Genomic DNA, 22,393 nt, shown 5'->3' on the forward strand with positions numbered 1-22,393 from the left:
GTGACATTAATGTGGCCAAGGTCACTGCCCCAATCAGGCCTGAAGGAGAAAAGATGGCCCATGTTCAAATGACTCTTGACTGTGATGCTCTAGACATCGCCTACAAGATGGGGATCCTCTAAACTGAGTCTAGCTGGCTAATTTGAAACACAAACATTTTTCATATAAAAAGAAAGATCTCATACAGTTGGTTCTCTTTTTATTTTAATAGTTTTCTTTAGCCATGCAGAAGCTTTTTATTTTGATGAAATACCATTTGTTTATTCCTTCCTTTATGTCCCTTGCTTTAGGGGACATATCAGTAAAAATTTTGCTGTGTGAAATATCTGAGATTTTCCTGCCTATGTTCTCTACGACTTTAACTGTGTTGCAGCTTATAGTTAAATCTTTTATCCACCTTGAATTTATTTTTGTGTATGGTGTAAGTTGTTGCTTGAGTTTCAGTTTTTTGCATGTAGCTGTCTAGTTCTCCCAACACCATTTGTTGAAGAGGCACAATTTATAATAGCCAAGTGTTGGAAGCAACCTAGGTGCCCATCAGTAAATGAATGTATCAAAAAACTGTGGTGCACTTACACAATGGAATTCTATGCAGCAGAAAGAAAGAAGGAGCTCCTACCCTTTCCAACAGCATGGATGGAGCTGGAAAGCATTATTCTAAGTGAAATAAGCCAAGCGGTGAAAGACAAATACCATATGATCTCACCTTTAACAGGAACCTAATCAACAAAACAAAGAAAGAAGCAAAATACAGGCAAAGACACTGAAATAGAGAACATGCTGACAGTGTTCAGAGGGAAGAGGGGAGGGAATTTCAGGGGAATTTCAGGGGATAAGGGCAAGGATTTACAGGAACAAGTATAAAGGACACATGGACAAAAACTAGGGGAGGGTGGAAATGGGAGGGAGGTGGGGAGGGCTGGGTGGGTGGGCCAGGATGGGAGTAAACGATAGAAAAATTGTACTTGAACAATAATTAAAATTTTAAAAAATAAAAAAAGAAAGATCTCAAACCAATAACCTGTCTATCTTAGAAAAGTAAAAAGTGGAAAGCAAACTAAACCCAAACAAAAAAGGAAATAAAAAAGATTGGAGCAGAGACAAATGAAACAGAGAACAGAAAACCAATACAGCAAATCAGGGAAACCAAATGTGGTTCCTGGAAAAGATTAGCAAAATTGGCAAACCTCAGCAAGAAAAGATTAATAAATTACTAAAATCAGGACTAAAAGTCATGACATACTACCAACCTTACAGTAATAATAATCCTAAGAAAGTGAAAAATTGTATGTCAACAAATTAGATAACCTAAATGAAATAGACAAATTCCTAGAAAATTGCAAACTACCAAAACTGACTCAAAAAGAAACAGAAAATTTGCAAAGGTCAACTGTGCCAAGGAGTTTGGATGTCACCACGCCACTTCCACTGTCCTGTGAAAGCCTGTACCCTCCTCCTGCTGTACTACCCTCAGTTTCTCCAAGATAGCAAATGCTACTGCTGGATGGTCCAAAATGGCCCAAAAAATAAACCTGTGAACATAGGCACGTCTCTTCACATCAACAATCTGCACCAACCTGACAGTTTCCAAGAAACTCTCTAGGTCACTTCCTTGTAATCCATTTATTCTCACCCAAATTCTGTGGAAAACGAGAATTAGCCCAATAATCAATCAATTAGCCTTTTCTAAATTTTTACTTCAAGCTTTAAAAGTAATTGATAATTTTAAAACCACTATATAAATAGAAATTTCCAAAGATATAAATCAAAATTATTACTAAATTTGAAGGAAAAGGGCCATTAAGCAAATCTACACTGGCTATAGCCCAAATCTGCAGACACCTTTCTTTCTTTCCACATGACATGAAAAACAAAAGATAAAATGTAACCTGCATAATTACAATTACCCTGCTGCAATCAGTCTTTATTATATTTAAAATACATAATACGTCGCCATTCTCATAAGTAAAGGATAACATATATTTTATACTGATGATGATTTTTCTCTGATGGCAATATCCAGTGCCTAAGACAGCCACTATCCAACATCATCTTCCTCTGGCTGAAAGATGAACAAGCTACTAGACGTCAAAAGCAACGTTAACTATATAAAAAGGTATGACATATATATGACTTGACTGATTTTTCCTATCCAAGGTACAAAAAAAAAATCTAACCAAAAATGTCTCTTTTTCTACAAAATATGAAATTTCAGATTTCTAGCATGTGTGTGTTTGATGTGACTGCGTCTAAACTACACTGGCTATCGACACTGTTTTAAATGAGAGGGAGGAAGGCACAGTTTCAAACAAATATTATTTCCAAAAATAGCTCTCAGAGTATTAGGTATTTTTCCAAATGCTTTGTTGGTATGAAATAATGCGAGTCACTTTCCATACATTTACCCAAGAATGTGAAGGCCCACTGTTCCCAAAATGTTAAAATGTATTAAACACTAGTTTGCTAATGTTTACTAAATATTTCCTTAAAAGGGTTGGTTTTATGCATTTTAAATGATTTACGAACTATATTATATAGTACATTTGATTGACAAAATTATTCTAAATATGATTCATTCATAAGTTCCCTGTATCTGGAAAGTACCAGGCATTTGTTTCCAACAAATTGTCACTCAGACAATCACAGAAACACAGAAATAACATTTCTCTATTTTTAAATAGTGAAAGAGTGAACACATCTTTGAATCTGAAGTGCTCACAAAATATACAGCCAGTTAATATATGATATTAAATCTGTATTAATATAATATCTTTATTATGCCACTCATCACTACAAATGAAAAGTAAATTTACCTTCAGAAGTAATCAAATTTGAGAATAATGCAACATTATTAAATACATTAAACTTCTACTTTAAAAACACAGACCTATAAGAACATAAATCACAACGTGAAAAACATGACTGCCTAGTTAAGATATATGAGCACTGCCAAATACAATACATTATGTCTCTGTCTATGTGCACATAGGTAGGGTAGTAGGTTTACGAGTGCTGAGAGGTTAGACAGTGTGGTCAAACATTTCATCATTATGAGACATGTAAGAATCTTAATGACCTCTGGTTCACTCACCAAAGACCACAAATAATTCAGTACAATTATACCAGTTTGGGGAAACCACTATGTTCACAGTTTTATCACGTACAAGAAGTGAATCCTGAAAAACCTGTGCAATATAGCTTTGTATAATACAAACTTTCAGTCATGGGAAAGGAACTTTTGTTCATTCATTTTTAAAGAAAGTACAAAATGAATTAAACTGCTATGCACATAATAAAAATGACTAGGAGAATGGTATCATAACACAAGTTGAACAATAGTTAAGAAAAATTACAATACCTTATGAAGCATATTTTCTACTGTCCTCATATGATTAGCAACACATTCTTTGTCCCTAGGAAAAAATAAAATTCAGTGTTAATAAAATCCAAGCCTTATTACAACTGTTAGGCATTGTATGTAAGTCGCCATTATGGAAAAATAATGGTTAGTTACCTTTGTACTCCTAGAAATTTGAAACCTAACTATAGTTACCGATATATTTCCACATTTAATTCTTACTTTCAATCTTATTACATGTCATAGATTAGAGTAGGGGAAATCTTAAGGATATCTTCAAATTTAAAAAGCAAAAAAGAAAGAAAAACAAAATCACGGTTATATTATTGATTTATAATGTGCCGAAAAGGCTAAACTTTTATTCTTTTGATGTCTAATAAAAACTTTAACATATTAGTGGTGGGGATATATTATAAATGGCCATACTGTGCAAAATAATATTTTCCTTCTGTACAGTGTTTTGTGCTATCATAACTGCAAAAACATTGTCTATGGCCTTGACTAGAACTATGCAAAGTTACTTGTTTCTTCTGTTAGCTTTGCATAGTGAACTTGACTTTTATAATTAAATAAAAATTTTGGATGGAAATGCTAATAAAAATTTAATGTTAAATTATAAACTGAAAACTGTAAGCTTATATCAGTACTCCAAATTCCACAGTCAAGCCAAATTCCTCAATTAGCAGCAATACTTTGACACAGTATGAATCTGAAGATTTTATAATCTTGCTTTCCTTAATCTCAGAATTTTCAGAGCTATGAGGCACACTAGAAAGCACCTCCTCATTTGACCTGAGGAAACTTAAGACTGAACAATAAAAACAAAATGCTGATGTAGTAAAACTTGTATTATTTAAAATGACAAGTACATATACCTAATATGGTAATGCAATTGTTATACAGATTTACAATAAAAAAAACTGTTGGTGGATATTCAAACATGCCCTGTTTTGGCCTGGGATAAACTGATTTTCTTATTATGTATAAGCAATTTCCCAAACCTACTGGCAAAGCTGTGGCTACCCTAAGATTATAGATTCCCATTCTATGATTTAGTCCACAGACTACATTCATATTTCAGTATAAGCAATTAACAAGAGAGTGTCTCAAATGTTTTTTAAATTAACATATAATTTTTCTAAGTATAGGAATCTGGAATTCCAAATTCAGAAAACACTGAGTTTCTTTAATCCATAAATAGATTTTCTTTAAGCCATGCTGTTATACAAAGGACTGTCTTAAAGTACTCCATGTAATTTAATGTGGGGAACAAACAAAAATGCCCAGGAGAACTGTTCAATTTGAACTTCTCAGTGTATGTCAACTTGATTACCTGGTAAAAGGAAAACAGTCTCATCACATTTACATAGATGTCCATGCTGAAAACTGTATATCTTTTTTTATTTAACGTATTAGAATATACAATTATAATATTAAATGACTCTTCTATGATATTTGTCTTTACTGAACTTAAAAAGATGCTATAATATACATATTGATTGTACACTAACATTTTAATGGAAATATTACTTGGAATATTAGTATCATAATATATGCAAAGAAAAATTTGGAGGGAAGTGGGGCAGAAGGGAATAAGAAATACATGATGGAACAAACTATGCGAAACTTTTCCATACAGAGTCTTACATTTCATATTAATGAAAACATGGTTTCAAACATGTAACACACATCAGAGCCCAAAATGTACCTAATTAGAGCTTACATAGACACTTACACTTTTCTAAAGTTTCTCAATAAAATATACATTTAGAATGTTGAGTTAAAGAGTTTTCTTTTTTGAGGATATATCAGAGACTTTCAAAGAGAGACAGCTGTACTTTTGTTTTCTAACACTGTATTATCTAGAGCTAAAACCCGGAGCATGAAAGTAAGAATTGATCTTTTGTCTGTTTTAAGTGATCTCCCCAAGGTCCAAATGCTCACTTGGCTGCCATGCGGAGGGCACTCTCTGCATCGTGGATGTTCTCCTCCAGTCGACGCTTGTCCTGCTCCAGCTGGGTAAGATGTCTATTGAGCTGACGCAGAGATTGATCTTTTCTTCTCAGCTCCATCTTTGCCTCGGAGAGACTCTGCAAGCAGACAGAAAACAGAGTTACTTGTCAGCCCCGATAATTAACTTCAATTTATGCCATAGGCTATTAAACAAAGAAGGATACAGACTGACTGAGAAGTAGACTTGGGTCATTACACATCAAGGTTTAACAAATTTTCTGCAAAAATTTTACATACTTACTAATTAGAAATGATAGAACCAATAAGATTTTGAAAAATGTTTACCTACAATACACAACTCTATTTTATTTTTTAAAATACTGCAAGGCAAATACATTTTATTCTTACTAAAAATACCTGTTTATAAAATTTTCCAGCCACATTTTCTTTTAATGATGAAAAAATAAAGGGTTTTTTTTGGGGGCGGGGGGGAGCACATGAAATTTAGAGTCTATTTAAAACCAGAACTATGATATGCCCAAAGTGTGTATATGATTGAGAGGAAGGTGGCTTATGGTACCTATAGAGAATAGGAAACCCATGATTTAAAAATATCACTACTGTCTTTACAAATATATCTGTAAGTTTCTATAGACATGTCCATGGACAAACTGGACTCCAAAAATAAAATTCACTTCCTTCCTGAAATAACGTTCATGCTCAGGGCAGCAACACAATGTGATCAACACATTTCAACAGAGAAAGTTATAAATAATACCTGCAGCTGGAATTATTTATATTCCACGTTTTCCTAGTCACAGAAGTATAAAATCTGTTGATTGAAATTTGATATTTTCTTTAATTTGAAATATACTCTTAGCATAAAAATTTCAGGATGCATGTATACAACTTTATCTTGACTTTAAGATCCCCCCAGTCAAAATAAATCAGAAACTCACATTACATAGGAAAATTTTCTAGACCTCATTTAAAATTCTAAGATGTAAAACAGTATAGGGATCAGAGTATTGATAGCACTAGAAATCTGGTCATTCCTTTGCCTACAAAATTTCCAAAGTATGAGCTCAAATAGTTTTTCTCTGAAATTTGTTGGACTGTGAGCTGAATAACTGATTTCATATACATAGCATTTTCTTCTTCTTGCTCAGAGTTTAGCCTCATGTTAGTCCACAACTATCCTTAAAATACCCAGTAAAGAATAACCAAAATGCATCCAACCGGTGTGGCTCAGTTGGGTTGGGCGTCGGTCTGCAAAGTGAAAGGTCGCCAGTTCAGTTCCCAGTCAGGGCACATGCCTGGGTTGCGGTTCAGTCCCTGGTCAGGAACATACAAGAGGCTCTCTCACATCAATGTTTCTCTCCCTCTCTTTCTCTCTCCCTTCCCCTCTAAAAATAAATACATAAAATCTTTTTTAAAAGATAACCAAAATACAATACTTTCATGTTTGAAACTCTCCTGATAACATTCTCTGAATGCATTCACAATAGGTTGTAAAAAAAAAAAAAAAACTCAGGCTGCCTGCATAGAGCTAAAACAATTCACTCTAAATGTTAGTGAATGAAAGCAATCATCAGTCAAATCGGGTATTCTAAAATGCTGAATTTTTAAAGTCAGTATTTCACATTTCAAATAGTCAAGTTGCTATCAGACAAATATGTCAAAAATTAAAAATAAGCAAACTGTGATTATTTATTAGATAGACTTTATTTTAAATCTTTAGTGTTAACAGATCTTTAAGAACATACCACTATGGAAATAGTCTAATTTAAACCAACTTCAAAAAACATGACAAGGAATAGATTTTAAGAGCCATAGTAAACCTACTTATTTTGTGCCAATGTTAAGGTGTTTAAAGGTATTGAAGTATCATGAGATTTCTTCATTAAAGAAAATAAAACCCATATTTGAATCTTTTTAAAACCAGTACCTCTGACATGTTTCAGGTAATAAAAACTGCTATTTTTCAGGTATGAAGATAAAACTAATGATCCAACATCAGTTAGTTACACACAAAGCTTGAAACCTTTTTCTGACAGAAATAATAGATTTGTGCCAATCCATTCAAATTCTCTTGTTCAGTAACTCTTACAACTGGAGGTGCATGTTTGTGAGGGGTAGTCAGTGTATTTCCACCAGTTTTGTACAGATTGAAGCTCAGTGGTCCAATGACTTAACCCATGACTTTGGAATCATTATAAAACCACATTTGACTTTTCAAAAATCCTATGATATCTTTTCAAAGAAGGAATAACTCATAAAATTAAAATTTCTACTATATTCTAAATCATCTTTATTTTCATCTTTCAGGGGCAATGGTAGGGAGCCAACCATCTCTCCTGAAGCTTGCACTATTTCAGAGGCATAGCTGAAGAGACCATTCTACGACTGAAATTACAGAAAATGAACAAAAAGTGATATAAACAAAGTGATATAGATCATATTTCCTTAATGTGAAAATGAAGAGATAAAATTTCTTTTAAAAAATCAACAGTGTGGTTGCTGGGGGGCAAGAGGTATAAGGGGGACTACATATAATGGAAAAAACACAGTAAAGATTAAATCAAAAAACAAAAAGAAAAACTGTGCAAAGACTGGAAAAAATCATTGTATGTCTATAACTTACACATGTAGAATAAGAGCCGAAGAACGTCACAATGGAAGCAGTACAAATCAATGGGTCCATGCAGATGTATGTAACACACCAAGACAGAAAAAGTGATTCAATGCTGCTATGTCTTTTCCATAATATTCACCTTTTTTGTTTTTGATGACGAAGTGGTTACCTTTTAAAATCTTAACACTGGACATTCAAGAAGTAAAAATACATTTACACATGTGTATATATGCATCACACAGATGCACCTATATTGTATATATGTCTTACATATATGCAAAATATATGTATGTAATCTTAAGTTCACTTTTCTATTCTCCTGTCCACGTCGATCTCATTGAAACCCATGATAAACGTTATGGGCACTAATATTTCCAGCTGAAGGACAGAAACCAAGAGGCTGTGCCTCTCGGCAGCAGGGCAACAATGATAAGCAGCAGGTTGGCCACTAATTTCTCAACCAGGGTAGATTGTGAAAGTGTGATGTTCTGATATCTGAGAAACTGTTCAGGAGAGAATAGGATAAATCAAGTTTAATAACTCTGCTCCTAATTGTTCCCCCAATGCTCAACTCTAATTACTTGGAGAACTCTCCTGACTGTCACCTGATATTAAGTTGTTGGAGGCTGAGCCTGGAACAGCGAGATAATCAATAAACATTTAGTGGGGAGAAGAATGAAGATCCTGTTAAGCAGTGGGAACCTGCAGCACCCAAAGCCCTTCTGCTCATGAGAAAACCTGTGGGACAGCCATAGTGATTGCAAAGCAATAATCCAAAGCACTGTTTTTAGGCCTTGAGGCCTTTAGGCAACAGTGCATTTGAGGAAAAGAGGTTACCACGGTCACCCTAATTACAGCCCACTTTCACATACTTCATATATAAGGGAAGACAAGCCAATTAGGTAGAAAGGAAGATAAGGGAAGTTTTATTTGTATACTAATTAAACCCCTGATGAAATTAAAGGAAAAACATACAGCTCTGTAATTGTGTCTGAGAAAGGTCACTTCAGGTTCAGTTATCAGAACTGCACAGCCTTGAGATATTTCACTTAATCCACAATACAGCCCTCATTTTGTACTCAGGCCTTAATATTTACCAAAGAAAAATTCAAAGCCTGATATTGCATTTATCTTTAAACTGCATTGTGAACAATTTTAGCTGTTAGAAAGTTAATGTGAAATATGATAACAAGAGTTTTTTAAAAGACAGAGAAATAGTCCAGCTATATAAAAACCATTGCCACAATATTATTTATCAAAGATTCCGAGTTTTCACTTTAAATCCAAAGTGTTTTAAAACAAATTTTTACAACAAAATCCCCAAGTGAATGCATTTCAAAAAATATTCTGCAAGATATTTATTATATTTATTGTATTTCTTTTTAGATAATGATGTTATCACTCACCTTCATGTACACCTCTCCTAGTCCAGGGAGAAAAAGCCAAAGCTCTCACTAAACTCTTCTTATAAGAAGATATTTTTACATCTGGTTGCTTCCCTAAGATGGTCATGAAAAGCAACTGACAACTAATGAAAGCTGGCAGGAACAGAATGGGTACCAAGGAAGTACAGTCACGCGCTGCTGAGCGACAGGGATATCTTCCGAGAAATGTGGTATTAGGTAATTTTGCTGCTGTGTGAACACCAGTGTGCTCACACTAACCTCAGTGGTAGAGCCCACTACACACCTAGGTAACACAGCATAGCCTATCGCTCCTAGGCTACAAGCTGGAGAGTATGTTACTGTACTACAACTGTAACACAATGTGTTTAATGGCATTTAAACACATCTAGACATAGAAGAAGTACAGTCAAATAGAGTCTTCATTTTAAAAAATGATACACCTGTACAGAGCACTTACCATGAATGGAACAAGCAGGACTGGAAGTTGCTGTTGGTCCATCAGTGAGTGAGTGGTGAGTGAATGTGACAGCCTAGGACACTTCTGTAGACTGCACAGACCTTATAAACACTGTACACTTAAGCTACACTTAATTTATAAAACAACATGAAATTAAAGCAAGCACAAAAGAAAATGGTGTGATCAAGACATAGAGTAACACTAGCCATATGGCTGCTGACAGCATTTAACACAGTATAATTTTTTTATGTGTATACTCTAAAGTAACAATAAAAAGTATAGTATAGTATGTATATTAAGTACATAAAGCAGTAACAGTCATTTATTATCACTATCAAGTATTATGTATTATACATAATCATATGTGCTATACATTTTTTAGAAAAGATTTCATTTATTTATTTTTAGAGAAAGGGGTAGGGAGGGAGGAAGAGAGGAAGGGAAACATTAATGTGAGAGAGGAACACTGATTGGTTGCCTTTCAGACGCACCCCGACTGGGAACCAAACCTACAACCCAGTCATGTGCCCTGACTGGGAATCGAACTGGCCACCTTTCGCTTTGCGGGATGATGCCCAACCAACTGAGACAAGCCTGTCAGGGCTGTGCTATACTTTCTATGACTGGAAGCACAGTCTGTTTACACCAGCATCATCACAAACACACGAGGAATGTGTTGCACCACAACACCATGACGGCCACATCACTAGGTGACAGAAATTTGTCCAGCCCCATTAGGATCTCATGGGACCACCACCGTACATATGTGCAGCCCACTGCTGACTGAAACGCAGTGATGTGGCATGTGCCTGTGGTGAAACACAGGGACAACTTAGTGACAATGCATGGTAGAAGTGAGTGTTTAAAAACCCACACATTTTTAAGTGCCTTTTTTCTTATCTATAGTTTCTTAAGTTTCTATAATAATGTGTTACTATTGAATAAGAACACATTATTTTTAAGTCACATAAAATTTCATACTTATAAAGCTTTAAATGTTTATTAAGGCTAAAAATTTTTAAATAAATTATATATAACTTGAAATTCTACTAGTTTAAACCTATGAAAACATTTTGTGCAGTGGAAATTTTTTTAAATCACAACTTTATTATGATATAATTCACATATCACATAATATACCCATTAAACTGTATAATTCAGTGAGTTTTAGTATACTCACAGAGTTGTACAACCATCACCAAGTGGAGATCTTTTTTGAAGAGTTTTCTTTTTTAAGCAAAATTTATCAAAACGTGTCCACCGAAATACAGTATGTCTCACTTCAGCAAACTCTAATTTTATACTACTCAAGATATATAAATATACACAAGTTAATAATTTTGTTTTATAATAGCTTCAAAAATATAAAACACACAATGTGAATGCCCTAAATCAGAACGTTTGATTGATACATGTAGTATAGTACAAAAGTTAGTTATCTGAAAACTGTGCATAATTCTCCAGTTAATATTTCTGACATTATGGGAAGCACCCAACATAATTCTTTCTCATGAGGGCACAGTACAGCAGTGCCAGCCCACTAGGCCAGCTGGGAAGACCAGCCCCAGGGGATATTGCTTATATAGATTTTCTTTTGTCTGATGGGAAATATCTATGGATCCACACTTCCACAGACTAAAAGCTAATGGCTTATTCAATTTGGTAGAAAAGTTAGTTGAACAAAATGAAAGGCAAGACAGCACACATGTTATAAAGGACTATGAACACTTCCTAAGTCAAGGAAAAAAAAACATCTATAACATTTTTTAATAACATGGTTTAAAAAACATCTATAACATTTTACTGCTATCTGACTAGATGTTTTGAATTAACATTTCTAGATTGTGATAAATTGGGTAAAACATCTCAGGGAACTAAAATTAATGTTGGAAAAAGGAATAGAACCATCTTCAGTCTTACTATTATAATGTGACAACTAGAAATTATACTAATTAAGAATTGAGTAGCTGCTGGGTGGATCAAATTATGCAGGATGCCACAGAAAGTATAAAGTTAAAATGATATTTGGTTTACAAGTTATGGATGAAACTAAAGAATAACATACATTACTTCCCTAATTTGGCAAAGGAAATAGACATACAAGTCCAGGAAGCACAGAGAGTCCCAAACAAGTTGGACCAAAAGAGGACCACATCAAGACACATCATAATTAAAATGCCAAAGGTTAAAGATAAAGAGAGAATCTTAAAAGTAGCAAGGAAAAAGCAGAGAGTTACCTACAAAAGAGTTCCCATAAGACTATCAGCTTAGTTCTCAAAATAAACTTTACAGGCAAGAAGGGGATGACAAGAAGTATTCAAAGTGATGAAAAGCAAGGACCTACATTCAAGATTACTCTATCCAGCAAAGTGATCATTTAGAATAGAAGGACAGACAAAGTGCTTCCCAGGCAAGGTAAAGCTAAAGGAGTTCATCATCACTAAGCCATTATTACACGAAATGTTAAAGGAACTTATATAAGAAAAAGAATAAGATTAAAACTATGAACATTAAAATGGCAACAAATTCACAACTATCACCAACTGAATCTAAAAAAACAAACTAAGAAAACAACCAGAACAGGAACAGAATCATAGATACGGAGATCATTTGGAGGATTATGAGCTTGGAGGGGGAAGGTGAGAATGGAGGAAAAGGTGCAAGGATTAAGAAGCATAACTGGTAGAATAGACAGGAAGAGGTTAACAACAGTATAGGAAATGGAGAAGACAAAGAATTTATATGCACAACCCATGGACATGAACTAAGGGGTGTTGATTGCTGGAGGGAAGGGAGTTACTGGGAGGAGGAGGGCAAAGGAGGAAAAAATTAGGACAAGTGTAATAGCATAACCAATAAAATATATTTTTAAAAAAGATAGCCACAGTTTAAAAAAACATAGTTTATAACAAAGCTTGAAAATGTGAGATAACTTCCGGCAAGATGGAGGAATAGGTGGACGCACCGTACCTCCTCGTACAACCAAGATTAGAAAACCAATAATTTACAACAATAATTTACTATCAGAATAACACCCAGATCCAGCAGAGGATTTATCTGAATGGAAGTCGGGCAGCCAAGAAGTTGAAGTAGACGAGTTCATCCGGACTGGTAGGAGAAGACGAGCCAGCGGGTGCGGGGCTGGCTCGGGTCAGCGGCGCGCGGAGGTCGGGGGAAGGTTTGGCGCGAAATCGGCACAAAAGCCATCGGGCGCGTAAGAAGTCAGCGGTGATCCCTGAGTACGCAAGCTGCGGCTGGCAGACCCAGAGGGGCAGCGATTGTGGACCAGGGCAGAACTCGCGGCCTGGAAGCCCAGACAAGGGTCTGAGTCCAGGGGAACGGAACTACCGCCATTGTTTTCTCCTGCCCCGCTCCCGCTCCCACCCCGCCCCCACATATAACGTCACAATCTAGCGACCGGGGTGCCCAGCCCCGGTGAGCACCTAAGGCTCCGCCCCCCACCGTAACTAGAGCAACCAGACCGGAAAAAAAAAAAAAAAAAAAAAGGAGGGACAGGGGGAAAAAAACACCATGTTTTCAACAGAGCAAATCAGTCCCCCAGGACTCATCCTTTTGAGCGACCAAGAATTAGCCAATCTATCAGATGCGCAGTTCAAAACACTGGTGATCAGAAAGCTCACGGAGCTGGTGGATTTTGGACGAAATTTAGATAAAAGAATGCAGAATACCATAAAACAGATGCAGGAAGACACGTGGAGGAGAGCCAATAGTGAAAGGAAGGAATATGAGTCTCAAAACAATACAGTGGACCAGAAGGAACATAGAATCAACCAAGCAGGAAAGCATGATGAAATAAGAATTCAAAAAATCGAAGAAAAGCTTAAGAACATCCAGGACACCTTTAAACGTTCCAACATCCTAATTATAGGGGTACCAGAAGGGGAGGAGCAACAAGTGGAAAAGTTATTTGAACAAATAATAAAGGAGAACTTCCCCAATCTGGCAAAGGGAACAGTCTTCCAAGAAATCCAAGAAGCTCAGAGAGCCCCAAAGAAGTTGGACCCAAGAAGAAACACACCAAGGCACATCATAATTACATTAGCCAAGGTAAAAACGAAGGAGAGAATCCTAGAAGCAGCAAGAGGTAAGGGGATAGTCACCTACAAAGGAGTTCCCATCAGACTGTCAGCTGATTTCTCCAAAGAGACCTTACAGGCAAGAAGGGGCTGGAAAGAAATATTCCAAGTCATGAAAGACAAGGACCTACATCCCAGATTGTTCTATCCAGCAAAGCTCTCATTTAGAATGAAAGGGCAGATAAAGTGCTTCTCAGATAAGGTCAAGTTAAAGGAGTTCATCATCACCAAGCCCTTATTTTATGAAATGCTAAAGGGACTTATCTAAGAAAAGAAGATAAAGAAAAGACATGTATAGTAAAAGGACAGCAAACTCACAAATATTAACAACCACACCTAAAGCAAAACCAAAAGAAACTAAGTAAACAATTAGAACAGGAACAGAACCACAGAAATGGAGGGCACATGGAAGGTTAGCAGCAGGAGGGTGGGAGGAGGAGAGAGGGGGAAAAGGTATAGAGAATAAGTAACATAGAATGTAGGTTGAAAATAGATAGGGGGAGGGCAAGAATAGTACGGGAAATGTAGAAACTAAAGAACTCATAAATATGACACATGGACATGAACTAAAGGGGGAAATGTGGGTGGGAGAGGGTGTACAGGGTGGAGGGGAGAGAAGGGGGGATATGGGACAACTGTAATAGCATAATCAATAAAATATATTAAAAAAAAAAAGAAAATGTGAGATAAGCAATTAGAGAATTTATAATAAATATGCAATAGTAAAAAATGCTACCCCCCCAGAGCTGGGACATTGGTTAGGGGGTAGAGGGAACAAGCAAGAAAGAAAAAGGATTCATGGACACGGACAACAGTGTGATAATTGCAGGGTGAGAGGAGTGAGTAGAGGTGGGAGACGGTATAAGGGGGATAAGTGGTAATGGAAAAAATGCAGTAAAAATAATGAAAAATAAACAAATAAAACTTACAAATTGTTTATGTCTGGAATTTTCCATTAAAAAAGATGCTGAAATTAATATAGAAATAGATTTCAGTCTTGGTATTCTATATTTTATATGGATGATTTGAATGAAAAGTTATGCAATTTTAAGTTACTTTCCTTAGAAACACTTTCTTTTATTATTTTCTAATAATAATCCTATACGGAAGGTAGGTGACATTTATAAACTGAAACTGAAAATCAAATAACTTACCCACTTTAGGGGTTGAAGAAATGAGTTGCATTGCTAGCTAGAACTCACAGGTCTGGTAATACAACAGATGTGGAAGTGTCCTATACGCTCTAAGAGGTTAAATAAATTTACTATACATAATCATTCTAATACTTTCACTTCATATAGTGTTACTACATGCTCTTTTTTTTCATTGCATGTTCTTTAAATCCCCACTTATATGTGGCTACTTATGTTTCCATATTATTTCTATATCATCATTTATACATATACATATATAAACATAATTTTTTAAGATAATTATTTCTATCACACTTGAAAAAGATAAAAAGAAATTAATGAAAACAAGGATAAAATAAGTTACTTTTGTAAGTAGACCTTATGGTAGGTTATTATTTTTCAAACATGGAGCAAATGAACAATAAAAATTCACCTTTAAAATTTCAGAGTATGCTGTAAGATTTTGTTGTATGATGCTTTATGATTATTGGTATCATAGTCTCACATACTCCTTTGAAAATGTCCTCTGAAATTCCATCATTTTAGAAAGAAAGAGTTAATTCTCCCCAGTAAACTAACTGGAAGTGATCGACATCAAAATATAATGTAAAGAAAAGAAACCTCATGAAAATGCTTAAAATAGACTGAACGCTATTTTTTCTAAGTCTTACATACTACAAAACTCTGGTACACTGGTGGATAATAATGAGGTACAGTGGGAGAGAAATAGTTAAAACACATTTTAAATAACAAAAGGAAGGATAATAAAGAGAATCATGAGAGCCCTCTCAACTAGAAAAATACGCCCAGAAATGCACAGAAAGACAAGTGGTAGCTCGATTCTCTGTGACCCGTGCATGTGGCAGCAACATTTGCTCAGAGTAGAAAGCAAACGGCCTCTGACTGCCCGGCAGACCTTATGAGACAGACACGAGCAGCAGCTGACAGCCATCACGATGCTGCTCAGTGCAGTCAGCCCTCATCTGACTGCTAAGTTCTCTAAGTGAACACCTAAGAAACACAAGGGGACGGAAAACACAGATTCCTCTGTTGGACCTTAACCAACTACAGGCTACTCAGTAGGTTTTAAACACTTCACACGGTTGACAATCCTAGCTATGTGGAAGCCTAAAAGTTTGCTGAATTCTCTGGCAATAATTTAAATGAGTCAAGCTATGATTTAGGTTGTAGAAATAAATTAAGAATTAAATGCAGTTTTAAAATCATTTGAGAACTACTTTAAAAATTGAGAGGGATTTGAAAAAATGTGAGTAATTGATAAGAGGCTTCATATAGCTGAGTTCTCACATTTAATAAAAAATTATTCAAAGAATGTTCCAATTTCAAGAATTCTTTTTATGATATAACAATACAGTAGGTAATACAATATAATAATTAAAACACCTTCTCATTAATAAATACACTGCACCCTGGCCTGTGGCTCAGTTGTTTAGAGCACTGTCCCATGCACCAAAAAGGCTGCAGATTTGATCCCTGCTCAGGGCACATATCTAGCTTGTGGGTTCAGTCCCGGTAGGGGCACAAATGGGAGGCAACCAATCGATATTTCTCTTTCATGTCAATGTTTCTCTCTCCACCCTCCACCCCATCCCCCATCCTCTCTCTCTAAAATCAATGAAAGCAGATCCTCAGGTGAGGAATATAAATAAATAAATAAATAAAGCCACAGCATTTAAATGACTACCTTAAATATGCTATATAATAAATAATATTAATAACAGTAAATCTAATAACAGCTGAATCAAAGTAAATTATTTAAAGAGAATCTGAAAGTCAAATTTAAATTGGAAAAACAGGTTCTTTTAAACTTAAATGTAAATAAAACAAAGTCTGAGTTTTTTCTTATAAATTTATTCACAGGATGAATTTTCTGTGTTAAGTATTTTACCACTGATTTCTATCTGAATAGTGAACACTTACTACCTTTCACTCTCCGGAGCGTTCCTTTTCCATATGAAGGCACTCGGCCTGTTCTGGAACAATAGCTGTCATGTTGTAAGCATTCAATAAATGTTTGCTGTAAGAACTTATTTCCCCCAAATCCTGGGGGGAAATAGCTTGAGCGACAACTGTATCATCATACAAGCATATTACAGTTTACATTAACTCATTTGGTCCTACAAAGTCCAGGGAGATAAACCACTTTCTCAGCCCTGTTTTACCTGTAGGGAAATTAAGAATCATAGAAGTAACATTTCCAAAGTCAAGTAACTACTAAATGGGTTTATGCCAAAATGTGAGCCCAAGTCTTCTAAATCTAAACCCTTATTCTTTATCCTGCACCACAAAAAGATTAGTAACCAGCTCTCCAGATTTTCCATAACATCCACTAACTAGGAAATCCTCACTGAAATGTCAAAATAGCATTTTCCTATTTATCAAGTTCTCAGTAGAATCAGTATGGTATTTCATGCTTTCTACCTACCTATACTGACATAAACTCCAGTAAGGACTTTAGTGTAACAGAACAACGAACTTTCAACATCAAATATCAAAGCATGTGCAATTCAAGATTCCCCGTGTGAAGGCAGGACCACTGTCATCATTTATTGACTTAGGATGGTAAACACACATACAATATACAGGTGATATATTGTAGAATTATACACCGAAAACCTGTATAATTTTATTAACCAATGTTGCCCCAATAAATTCAATAAAAATAATTTAAAAATAAATATATGTACTAATGAAATAAAAAATAAGTATTTGCAAAGTAAGAATGAATTATATAGCAAGCCACTGCAGCACAGAATTTTGTATAATTCAAGACCATATGGGCTGCTGCTTTCTTTTTTTAATCTTTCAAAAAGCAGTGGAGTTCTCTATCTCTTTTCTTTATAAGTTGGCAATGATAGCACTGAACTTTCCCTGCAGATCCTGAAATTCAGCTGCCTAGTATAACCTCAACTTTTAAAATATTTATTACAAGATTTTGATACTATCATAACCATATATCAAACTTTATAATATCAGCACTCGTAACTAAAAGCCCCTGTTAAGGAAATCTTACCTACTATGTAAAAAGCCATCAATGTGCCTAATTTAATCCAAATATACCACCCTTAAAAGTCTGACACCGTACAGACTATATTATAGTGTTATGGTCACAGAATTGGTATATAGTACTGAAATTTGTTAATCAGAGTATGGAAGTAGGGTTGTATTTGACCTAAGAGAATCCCATTATACTTATTCTGAAAAAATAAGGGAGAAGAGCTAGGGAGAAGGAACTGAGAGATCAACAGTTCAAATACAGTAGTTGTGGTGCCACTCCAAGCCATAAACATGTCTCCAGCGAGCCTGTAAGAGGTGACAGGAACACAGCAAACAGCAACAACAAACATGCTGTTTCACCTGGTTGCCCACACTTCCTACATTTCTCTGAACTGGGAATAGTCTAACAAGGTGGTAAAAGTGAAAGTAATTCTCTGTCTTTTTAAAAAAATGCATTTTCATTCAACTTGGCCCCTGAAAAAAAACCAACCTCTTCGCTGGTGCCCACCCAAAGAAATGGCAACATATTGCAACATGGAAGAAAAACTGGCTACTTTGGGTTTGTTTAGAATATGTCATCTCTAATTTAGCCTGGGCCCATGGGACTTCTCAAAGGCCTAAAAACAAATATAGCCAGTTCACTGAATTAGGTAGACTGAAAGGGGTAGAAGAATGCAATAGCTTAGACATTTTTCCACTAGTAAGTTAAAATATCCCCTGTTATATTTCTTAAGGGATTCCTAAAGCTACTTTTCTATACAAGATTTTGACCTTATACACTGATCGTAAAACCTAACCTCAACATAGGATGTGATCCTACTGTATTTGTTCATTCAAAATACCTATCCATACCAAAGCCACAAATAACAACTATCACTTCCTACATAGTTATCTTAGGTCAGACATTAATACAACTGGTCCTCATAACAACCCTATGAGGTAAGTATTACTATTATTACAACTTTACAAATGAGGACACTGAGGCACTATTACACACAGCCAGTTCAAATTTGTGTAAACAAATACAAAGAATATACTCCTCTCAGAAATGACTTCCAATCTAGAAAGATGAGAAGAGGTTTCAAAAGCAGCTGGTATCAAAGCTACGTGGTCAGGGTTGAGAAGAGCATTCTCAGAAGAATGAAATGCCATGTGCTGAAAAGTATAGGCTGGGTATGGCTGAAGGACAGGAGCTACTGAGAGTGGCAGCTGCTTCTAGTGTCTAGAAAACACTAGAAAGGTACAAACGGGCCAGATTTGGTCAGAAAACTAGACTTTTACTCTTGCAAACGTTTACACAGCACTCCACAGCACTCCACAGTTGCATCAAGATACTGGGCAGGGAACACTTGAATTAGTGAACTCCCAACCCCCATCCTTCTTTCAACCAGAATCTGCTTTAATGTTTTCTGTGAGGTTTTGTATGAGATTTTGTTCAAAGAAGGGTTCTGTGGACATGTACTTGCCAACTATTGTCATAGAAAGCTGCCAAAGGATTCCCCACCGTGGAGCAGTATTCTCTGATCTCTGTCTCAAGGATCATATATACAAACCATAGCTGCCGAATTAGAATAAATACAAAAGATCACTCTGGCCATGCCGTAAGGGCTCATTTACATCTTCAGTTGGATTCTAGCAAAGGATTAATAAGATTTCACCTGTATTACAATTCAGTGATATACTAGATTAAAAGGATTTTAAAAAGAACTGGCTTGTAACAGGCAGTTTTCCTTAGTATGCTAAAGAATACTAAATCAAATTCACTTCTACATTGTTCAGAGAGTATATATTATTTACTTCATATAAATGCAGTGTCCTAGTTATGCATTTTCTATTTCTACTAATAACTATATGAATTCCTACAAATTATTTGAATCATATGGCAGCCATAAACTCTGAGTCACAGCAGAAATATATGATGAAAAGAATGTATTATTCTAGGAGCACCAAAAAGTTCATTACAATTGAAGTTAGCAATTGTTTTCTAAGAAGAACTACATTATTTGGTCTATAGTTAATTTTTTTATATTTTGCCAATAATAAATTGGTTATTATCTTGGATTTTTTTAAGAAGGAAGAAAAGTGGTGAGAAAAAAGTTACCACTAGCAGTTACCATTAAGTGAAGTTTCTAAATAACTGAAAGGGTTGGTATCTGCTTTCCCATTAGGTGATAACTGGACCATGAAAGTTATTTTTTTAATGTATCTGAGTGAAATATATAGCTTTTAATCCTTCTTCATTCCTATTAATTACATAAAGAAAACAATGAAACTGTGCAACACAGAGGGTATTAAAATAAAGACGTAAGGCTCACATTTAAAATGACCACAATTTCAGCAGCAGTTTGCAAATTCAAACAAAGTATTAGAAAAGCGCAGAAAGACGAACCCAAGCCTCAGTGTAATCTTTTGAGAAAGTGTGCTTAAAATATTGCCTGTTATATTTCTTAAGGGATTCCTAAAGCTACTTTTCTATACAAGATTTTGACCTTATACACTGATCATGTGCTTAGGGTAGCAACTTTTGTTACTTTTGTGTGTTTGGGTAGTAACAACTAGAAACTACACACACACACACACACACACACACACATTCTGGGCAAGTAACAATATAGCAAAACACTGTTTTATAACTCTGTTTCAAGTGCAGTTTTTCTGTGTAAGGGAATGTGTGTATGCACACTTGTAAATGTACATACTCAATAAATAGTACCATTGGATTATAAAAAATTTCCCATAAGTTAGTACGATTTACATTTCTGATACCTCTGTAACCAACCCATTCACCTGAAGAAGCACACACAGCTGTTCTGTCCTCTAAATGAGCGAGATCACCATCTAGTGGTAACTCCTTGAAATGCCAGGCATATGGCTTATGGAGCCTAGGAAATACTTGATGGAATGAGGCTAAAAGTCTACATACTCTAGAACATTCAAGTTTATTTAAAGACAAAAGAGCATAACAAACTGAATTATCTTTTTCTTTTTATACTAAAAATAACTCTAGCATAAGAGAGAAAAGTGCTAACTACACATGAGGCTCCTACCAATGGGGATAAAAGCTACAGGTGTCAAAATGTAAAGCTATACCAAATCCAGTCAATATGGCAAGAAAAGAGATTTTTCATCTTTTCCTTTTTGGTACTTTATAAAGTAAAAGAGAAATCATTACAGTAGTGGACTGACTGTGTCTGTTCCACATCCCTGAGGAGACGGTAACCTCTTCTGTTGCAGTGATATCTATAAATGTTAGTGTCTCTTTTGGAAAGAGGCACTATCAGATTTGGGAGTGCCCATGGTACTGTCTCTGGCTAATTAAGTGTGGACAGAGTAAAATAACGTGACTCCTAGGAGAAATGGACAAGTGATGTCCTAATCGAGACCTTCCACCATGAGACCAACAGTGTCCAAGATGTGGTCTACTCTACCAGCCCTATTCACAGGGTGAGGAACCATGAAGCAGAAGCACAGCTGATCCATGATGTAAGTAATGGATCCATAAGTAATGTGTGAGAAGTCACTTGTTGTGAAGCCACTGAAATTTTTGGAGTCATTTGTTACCAAAACATTACACAGGGTATTTTGACTAATACAATCATATTCCCACATCTAGCTATATACTCTAGAATTTATACAGCCATGAAATTGTCAAAGGATACTCTAGAAAATTAGTTTCTAATGTAATTTAATGTTGTACCACCAAGTAGAACAAATGAATTTTAATTAAATATTAAAAACCACAGCAAGCCATTTGAGTTTTAGTCAATATAAAAATATGATAAAGCCCTGGCTGGCATAGCTCAGTGGATTGAGCGCGGGCTGCGAACCAAAGTGTTGCAGGTTCGATTCCCAGTCAGGGTACACGCCTGTGTTGCAGGCCATGACTGCAACCACACATTGATATTTCTCTCTCTCTCTTTCTCCCTCCCTTCCCTCTCTAAAAAATAAATAAATAAAATCTTTAAAAATATATATGATAAAAACATATCAGTATCTTCCAGAAAAATACTAAATTTGAATAGTACAAATTAAAATAAACTTATCTGTATAGTTATATTTCATAAAATACAGTTTCCCCAAAACCTTCCCTAACTTATATTTAGCATATGCATATTTTAATTTAATATTTCCTACCTTAAAAGATCTAAAAGGGAAAAATACATCTAAGCAATGTTTTGTTCTTTTTCTTTTCCTTCTTAAAAATAAATAATATCGGTCTGATAGGTGGTTGGGCACTGCCCTGCAAAACAAAAGGTCCCACATTAAATTCCCAGTCAGGGCACGTGCCTGGGTCGTAGGATGAAAGCCTGGTCACCTGGCCACAGCATGTACAAGA

General features: G+C 35.5%; 1 protein-coding gene across 4 annotated transcripts in view; it reads right to left on the reverse strand.

Annotated features, from left to right (window-relative positions):
* CCDC171 (coiled-coil domain containing 171) overlaps positions 1-22,393 on the reverse strand; it is a 312,135-nt gene that overhangs the window by 91,106 nt on the left and 198,636 nt on the right. For all 4 annotated transcript variants that reach the window (XM_028512445.2, XM_036021569.1, XM_028512435.2 and 1 more), the window contains 2 exons: positions 5,303-5,448; positions 3,359-3,413 (listed from right to left, as the gene is read on the reverse strand). In XM_028512445.2, the coding sequence (XP_028368246.1) occupies positions 3,359-3,413; positions 5,303-5,448 (201 nt within the window). The remainder of the gene's footprint in view (positions 1-3,358; positions 3,414-5,302; positions 5,449-22,393) is intronic.

The sequence above is a fragment of the Phyllostomus discolor genome, chromosome 3 (assembly GCF_004126475.2).
Source record: "Phyllostomus discolor isolate MPI-MPIP mPhyDis1 chromosome 3, mPhyDis1.pri.v3, whole genome shotgun sequence".
In the NCBI taxonomy this organism is placed as follows: Eukaryota; Metazoa; Chordata; class Mammalia; order Chiroptera; family Phyllostomidae; genus Phyllostomus; species Phyllostomus discolor.